General features: G+C 40.7%; 1 protein-coding gene across 1 annotated transcript; it reads right to left on the reverse strand.

The window, feature by feature from the left end:
- Positions 1 to 4,442: 4,442 nt before the first annotated feature.
- LOC309865708 (olfactory receptor 7G1-like) lies at positions 4,443 to 5,408 on the reverse strand (the record flags this gene model as incomplete). The annotated part of the gene is made up of 1 exon (XM_082732423.1): positions 4,443 to 5,408. One exon carries the CDS (start codon positions 5,406 to 5,408, stop codon positions 4,443 to 4,445), a length of 966 nt encoding a protein of 321 aa, XP_082588549.1.
- Between the last annotated feature and the right edge of the window lie 2,911 nt (positions 5,409 to 8,319).

Consider the following 8,319-nt stretch of genomic DNA (forward strand, 5'->3'; position numbering starts at 1 on the left):
TGAGAGATATGAATTTAGTGCCATTGTATTGCCTGTTAGGTGACTGTTACTGTATATGGTCTCTGTTCCTTTCTGATCTACCACTTGTAGGCTCTCTCTTTGCTTAGAGGACCCCTTTCAATATTTCCTTTAGAGCTGGTTTGGTGTTTGCAAATTCTTTCAGTTTTTGTTTGTCCTGGAAGCTTTTAATCTCTCCTTCTATTTTCAATGATAGCCTAGCTGGATATAGTATTCTTGGCTGCATGTTTTTCTCGTTTAGTGCTCTAAAAATATCATGCCAGCTCTTTCTGGCCTGCCAGGTCTCTGTGGATAAGTCAGCTGCCAATCGAATATTTTTACCATTGTATGTTACAGACTTCTTTTCCCGGGCTGCTTTCAGGATTTTCTCTTTGTCACTGAGACTTGTAAATTTTATTATTAGGGGTGTGGGCCTATTCTTATTGATTTTGAGGGGCATTCCCTGAACCTCCTGAATTTTGATGCTCGTTCCCTTTGTCATATTGGGGAAATTCTCCCCAATAATTCTCTCCAGTATACCTTGTGCTCCCCTCTCTCTTTCTTCTTCTTCTGGTATCCCAATTATTCTAAAGTTGTTTCGTCTTATGGTGTCACTTATCTCTCGAATTCTCCCCTCGTGGTCCAGTAGCTGTTTGTTCCTCTTTTGCTCAGCTTCTTTATTCTCTGTCATTTGGTCTTCTATATCACTAATTTTTTCTTCTGCCTCATTTATCCTAGCAGTGAGAGCCTCCATTTTTGATTGCACCTCATTAATAGCTTTTTTGATTTCAACTTGGTTAGATTTTAATTCTTTTATTTCTCCAGAAAGGGCTTTTATATCTCTCGAGAGGGTTTCTCTAATATCTTCCATGCCTTTTTGAGCCCGGCTAGAACCTTGAGAATTGTCATTCTGAACTCTAGATCTGACATATTACCAATGTCTGTATTGATTAGGTCCCTAGCCTTCGGTACTGCCTCTTGTTCTTTTTTTTTGTGTTGAATTTTTCCGTCTTGTCATTTTTTCCAGATAAGAGTATATGAAGGAGCAAGTAAAATACTAAAAGGGTGGCAACAACCCCAGGAAAATATGCTTTAACCAAATTAGAAGAGATCCAAAATCGTGAGGGGGGAGAAAGGGGATAAAAAGAGGTTCAATAGGGAAGAAAGAAAAAAAAAAGAAAAGAAAAGAATTAAAAAAAATAAATAAGAAAAATATAAAAAATAAAATATATATATATTGGATAAACTAGTTTAAAAACGTTAAAAAAGAAAAAGGTAAAAGTTAAAAAAAAATTTACCAGAAGGCAAGAAAAAAACCAAAAAACAAAAAAGAAAAAATTTAAATTAACTGCAAGAATAAAAAAAATCACAGGGAAAAAGCCATGAGTTCCGTGCTTTGCTTTCTCCTCCTCTGGAATTCTGCTGCTCTCCTTGGTATTGAAACCGCACTCCTTGGTAGGTGAACTTGGTCTTGGCTGGATTTCTTGTTGATCTTCTGTGGGAGGGGCCTGTTGTAGTGATTCTCAAGTGTCTTTGCCCCAGGCGGAATTGTACCGCCCTTACCAGGGGCCGGGGTGAGTAATCCGCTCGGGTTTGCTTTCAGGAGCTTTTGTTCCCTGAGCGCTTTCCGTAGAGTTCCGGAGGACGGGAACACAAATGGCGGTCTCCTGGTCTCCGGCCCGGAGGAGCCGAGAGCCCAGGGCCCCACTCCTCAGTGCGCCCTCAGAGAACAGCGCCCAGTTACTCCCGTCTGCCTGACCTCCGGCTGCGCTCCGAGCTCACCGAGCCTGCGACTGGTTCAAAGTAACCCCGAGCTGCGAGCTTACTGTCGGCTCTGTCTCTGTAGCCGGCTTTCCCGTTCCAATACCCGCAAGCTCTGCGACACTCAGACACCCCCGATCCCTCTGTGACCCTGCGGGACCTGAGGCCACGCTGACCCCGCGTGGGCTTCGCCCCGGTTTAGCCTCTGGAGCGATGTCCCTCAGTGGAACAGACTTTTAAAAGTCCTGATTTTGTGCGCGGTTGCTCCGCCGCTTGCCGGGAGCCGGCCCCTCCCCCCGGGGTCTATCTTCCCGTCGCTTTGGATTCACTTCTCCGCCGGTCCTACCTTTCAGAAAGTGGTTGTTTTTCTGTTTCCAGAATTGCTGTTCTTCTTCTCTTCGATCTGCCGATGGATTTTTAGGTGTTAGCAATCTTTAGATAAGCTATCTAGCTGATCTCCGGCTAGCTGAAGCAGTCTCAGCTTGCTACTTCTCCGCCATCTTGACTCCTCCTCCAACAGCATTTTTAAAAGAGATTATCCTATGTCCTTTGAGTATTCTTGGCTCCTTTGTCAAATACAAGTTGATTGTATATGTGAGTGTTTATTCTGGGCTCTCCATCCTGTTCCATTAGTCTGTGTGTGTGCTTTAATGTTAGTACCACATGGTTTTGGTTACTATAATTTTGCAGTGCAGTGTGAAATTGGGGTATCTGATGCCTCCATCAGAAGTGTCCAGAAGCCATTTCAGGCTTCCAGAGGAGCCCAATCAGACCACAGATAGAGGCTGAGTAGAGCCCAACCCTTGGAAAATAAGTAGTCAAACACCTCCCAGGGAAAAAGTGGGAGCCTTGTGTTTCTACCTCTTCCCTCTGTGCTGAGCCCAGGAGGATAACCATGTAGGCTTGTAAAAACTGCCTTTTGGTTTTCTGTGGTATCCGGGGACTTGGAAACACCAAGCCACATTGCCCTCACAGCTAGAAGATTTGGGAGCCAGTTCCTCTGGTTTTGCTATACAAGTTGGGGCCCTAGGTGTGTGGTCTTAAACTTTCACTCTTCAGGGAGATTCTGAGTCGGCGACTCTCTCCTGGTTGTAAGGTGCCATCCCAGGGGTGGAGTCAATGGTGTGAGCATACCTCAGCTTTTCCTACCTGTTTAGAGGGCTCTGATATGTAGGAGTCACCCAGCCAGTTTCTGGATTTCTCTCAGAGGGAATTAATCTCTGTGTACCTGTATGGTGAGTGTGTTACCAGGAAGAGGGGTGTCTGGAACTTCTCTTCCATCATATGGATGGTGTTGGTTAGAATTCATTAAGTTTAAACATTTAGCCAGACCAGTATTAGGTCAAATTTATTTAATACGTAGTATTGGGCAATGTAAAGGAGTGTAAGAAAAAAAAAAAGACACATTAGAATCCTATAAAAATGACAGTTTGTAGGACAAAAATGATCAGATACTGGAAATCAAATACTGGAGGCATCAATTTATATCTGTCTGCATGGTCACATTGCCTCCTCCTTTTCTCTGGGTCTCCTTCACTTCTACTTGTTCTATAAGGAAACATGATTTCTATTTAGGGCTCACCCAGATAACCCAGTGTAAGTGCATCCTTTGCAAAGACCCCTTTTCCAATTAAGTTCTGATGCCATTCATCCTTTTATCATATGAGGTACTAATCACAAATTAGGGGGATTAGGATGTGGGCATATCATATTGAGGGTCTCCATTTCACCTCCTACAGATGTGCTTTGATTGACTCTATTAAGAGGCCTATTCTCATCTTACACTGGGAAGGACAGGTTTTTTGTGTGTGATTGTTTTTGTTTTTTGTCCCTGGGCGTTATGTTCAAGCATGACATCTGTATTTGCTGCCACCACCTTGTGACTGAAGGAGAACAAGTCCTAGGACAAAGCCACCAAATGCAGAACAGAGTGAAGCCTACTCCCCTGTTTCACATTCCCTGTCTTGAAGTTCTAATAATGACAACTGTTTCCTGTTAGATCATATTAGGGATAGGTATTTTTCTCTTCTTAGAACTAAAGGCTTCCTCACTGATAAAACACAACTCACAATTATTTCAAAATGAGATGATACCATTATACCAGTTGTATAGATAATGAAACTGAGTATAGTGGATGGATACTAATACTGCCTCAAAGGAATACACTTTACTAGTGACTGGTCTCCATTACTAAGTTGGGGTGTGAAAGATGAACTACCTTACCTCACTGTAGCCTGATTTGGGTTTCAACTGACATGGTCTCTTACGGGACCAGGGAGAAGCAAGTCTCTAAATATGACAATAGTCATTTTCCTGTCCTTTCTCTGAGCTATTCATATTCTGCATTTACTTCTTCTGAGTCATCCATACAAACATAAAACTTCTATCTCTGCCTTAGGCTCTACCTCTGTGGAACTGAGAAAAGCCTTGAAGTAATAATTGATATAATTTGTCAAACATAAAAAGCTAAAGAAAAATAAAAGTTAGGTTTCAACTCTAAGTTAAAATATACTTGGCTGTTACGTTATCTACTTGTGTTAGAAGCATTCAGTGATAGAAGAATTAACTTCCTTGTTCTGTGATTCATATAATCATATATGATAATGATAATATGATATAATATGATAATAACAATAAATCATACTGATTTATTCTTACAACCCAGCCCAAGGTACATGGCACCATCACAGAAAAAAAGGTATCCTACTGATGAGTTTCTTCAAGGCACCCTGCATGTCACTATTCCTCAGACTGTAGATAAAGGGGTTCATCATTTGAGGAATCACGATGTACATCACGGAGGCCACAGCAGTCTTTCTGGAAGAGTCACTAACTGCAGAAATAATGTACACTCCAAAAGCTGTCCCATAGAATAAGGACACAACTGATAGGTGAGACCCACAGGTGGAGAAAGCTTTATATTTCCTGCCTGCTGATGGCATTCTCAAAACAGAGGAGAAAATTTGAGTGTAAGAAAAAATGATTCCAGAGAGTGGAACACCCGCAAATAAGCCAGCTGCAAAATATGCCAAGATATTATTGATGAGAGTATCAGAGCAAGCAAGCTTGACAATCTGACCGAGTTCACAGAAGTAGTGGGGGATGTCCAAGTCCTTACAGAAGGATAACTGTAGTATCATCAGACTATGGAGTAGGGCATTAGCAATGCTAATGAGCAGGGAGAGTACTGTCAGCAGGCCACAGAGTTGGGCATTCATGATAACGGTGTACCTCAAGGGATGGCAAATGGCCACATAGCGGTCATAGGCCATTGCTGCAAGGAGAAAATTTTCCAAACCAACAAAAGTCAAGACAAAGCAGACCTGGGTGAGGCAGCCTGTATAACTGATGCTCTGAATCTGTGCTTGGATGTTCACCAGCATCTTTGGGATGGTGGTTGTGCTTAAACAGATGTCTGTAAAGGACAGGTTGGAGAGGAAGAAGTACATTGGGGTGTGGAGGTGGGAATCAGAGATGACAGCCAGGATAATGAGCATATTTCCCAGGATGGTGACCAGGTACGTGGACAGGAACAGACTGAAGAGGAGGAGTTGCAGTTCTGGATCATCTGTCAATCCTAGGAGAAAGAATTCTGAAAATACTGTCTGGTTTCTGGGTCCCATGTTGTTGATGAATCTGATGGAAAACATGGGGTGAAAGTTAAAAAAAAAAAAAGGAATGGTCTCTGGGTGAGCCACAACAATATCACCTGGGAATTGTTAAAATTACAAATTCTGGTATCAGTCCAGATATATTGCTAATAAACTCTGAGGTGAGGACCAGCCATCTAGTTTTGGCAAGCCAGCCAGATGAATTTGATATCACCAAAGTTTGAGAGACAGTGCTTTTAGAAAAATGGAAAAAAAAAAAAACTATTGAGAATCCATGTGACTATTCCAGTTTTTCCCTATGCTAATTTTTCCATCATTATTTCCTACTCTTTTCCCCCCTCTTCCCTCCATTGGCCCTTGTTTTTTTGATCACCAGTTCTGCTTCATATATTGTGTTAGGTGTTAAGTTTAAGATGAATGAGAATGGTGTTTCCTTCAGAAATATTTTTTGTCTCCAAACAATAGAAAGGCAAGAATGATGTTATTCAGTCTCTCTACAGAGTTTGCCCTGTCATCTTTGATATGCTCAGAATCATCGGAAAGGTGTGTCAAATTACTGATGAGTTAAGTCATTTTATTACTCTATTCACCCATGGGGACACTTAGGTGAGATGAATTATATCATGGATATGAAGTACACAGTGTGTGTCAAAGACTAGATATGAGTTCAGGTCATCTGACTGCTGAAACAACATTCCTTTTTTTAAGGTTTTTTTTTTTGTTTTGTTTTGTTTTGCAGAACCTATGGGTTTTTTTAAATTTTTTTCTTTTTCTTTTTTAAATTTTTTATTTCTTTTCAGTATAACAGTATTCATTGTTTTTGTACCACACCCAGTGCTCCATGCAATCTGTGCCCTCCCTAATACCCACCAGCTGGTTCCCCCAACATTCCACCCCCCACCCCTTCAAAACCCTCAGGTTGTTTTTCAGAGTCCATAGTCTCTCATGGTTCACCTCCCCTTCCAATTTCCCTCAACTCCCTTCTCCTCTCCATCTCCCCATGTCCTCCATGTTATTTGTTATGCTCCACAAATTGAAGTTCCAGTTAGAGTGCAATATTAAATTCAGGTAACAGTTCATGATTCAACACCTCTACACAATACAAGGTGATCAAACAAGTGCCTTCCTTGAACTCCATCATCTAAATTATCCCTCCCAACCCTTCCTCTCTGATACCCATCCATTTGTTCTCTGTAGTTAAGAGTCTGTTTCATGGTTTCTCCTCTATCTTTTCCCCTGTACTCATTTGTTCTGTTTTTTTTAATTCCGCATATGGGATGACTTGACTGACTTGACCAATCATTTTTAATGCTCCTGGATACAGCATTAGCATTCTTAAAACATCTTATGTATGATAAGTTCCTTTCATAATTTTAATATTTTCATTTTGAGAAATGCCCTTAAATCTCCTGTCACAATACAAGGCATGTCTACCTCTATCCATGACATAGAGTAGCAGTGTGAAAATATGTAGCAGGTCATGGCATTTATTCAAGTATATGCTGTACACCTTAGCATAGATTGAAAAGTGTTGCTTATAAAATTGAAAGTCTTAAGACTCCTTCATGGAAATGCTACTCATCTATGTTAGTGGTTTATTCTAAGAGAAACTAGGCAGCTATGTCAGTGATGTTCTCTCTCCTTAGGGGACTTTCCCACCCAAGGTGACAGGTGGCATATCATTTTAAAAAATCAGCTACATAAGAGAAGATATTTGCAAATGATATTATAGACAAAGGGCTGATATCCAAAATCTGTCAAGAACTCCTCAAACTCAACACTTAAAAAAGAGATCTTCATGCCAGAAAATGGGCAGAAGACATGAACAGACACTTCTCCAAAGAAGACATACAAATGGCTAAGAGACATATGAAAAAAATGTTCATCATCATTAGCCATTGGGGAGATTCAAATCAAAACCACATTGAGATACCACCTTACACCAGTTAGAATGGCCAATTTTAACAAGACAGGTAAACAACAAATGCTGGAGAGGATATGGAGAAAGGGGAACCCTGTTCCACTGTTGGTGGGAATGCAAGTAGCTGCAGCCACTTTGGAAAACACTGTGGATTCCTTAAGAAATTAAGAAAAACGCTTAATATTCCTTAAGAAATTAAAAATAGAGCTATTCTATGACCCTGCAATTGCACTACTGGATATTTGCCTCAAAGATAAAGATAACAGTGAAAAGAAGGGCCATCTGTACCCCAATGTTCATAGTAGCAATGGCCACAATTGCCAAAATGTGGAAAGAGCCAAAATGTCCTTCAACAGATGAATGGATAAAGAAGACATGGCCCATATATACAATGGAGTATTGTGCCTCCATCAGAAAGGATGAATACCCAACTTTTGTATCAACATGGATGGGACTGGAGGAGATTATGCTGAGTGAAATAAGTCAAGCAGGGAAAGTCAACTATCATATGGTTTCACTTACTTGTGGAGCATAAGGAATAACATGGAAGACATTGGGTGTTGGGGAGAAGTGAGTTGGAAATCGGAGAGGGATACGAACCATGACAGACTGTGGATTCTGAGAAGCAAACTGAGGGTTTTGGAAAGGAGAGGTGTGAGGGGTTGGGTTAGCCTGGTGGTGGGTATTCAGAAAGACCCATATTGCATGGACCACTGAGTGTGGTGCATAAACAATTCTGGAACACTGAAAAAAAATTTTAAAAAAATTTAAAACAAAATTTAAAAACACACACACGTACTATTTAGCCTTGCTAGGTCACCTCTATTAAACTGTTCGTGATAACAATAAATAAATAAATAAATAAATAAATAAATAAATAAATAGCAGCTACATGAGAGAAACAATCAAATGCTCAGACTCTTCAAAATAGAGGAAAATTCAAACAATTATTGGTCCTTGGAAGACAAAGACCTTCAAGACATTGCAGATTTATAAGATACTTAGAAGATAATCTGGTGCCCTAATAGG

This window comes from Mustela nivalis (assembly GCF_964662115.1).
Source record: "Mustela nivalis genome assembly, chromosome: 1".
Taxonomy (NCBI): Eukaryota; Metazoa; Chordata; class Mammalia; order Carnivora; family Mustelidae; genus Mustela; species Mustela nivalis.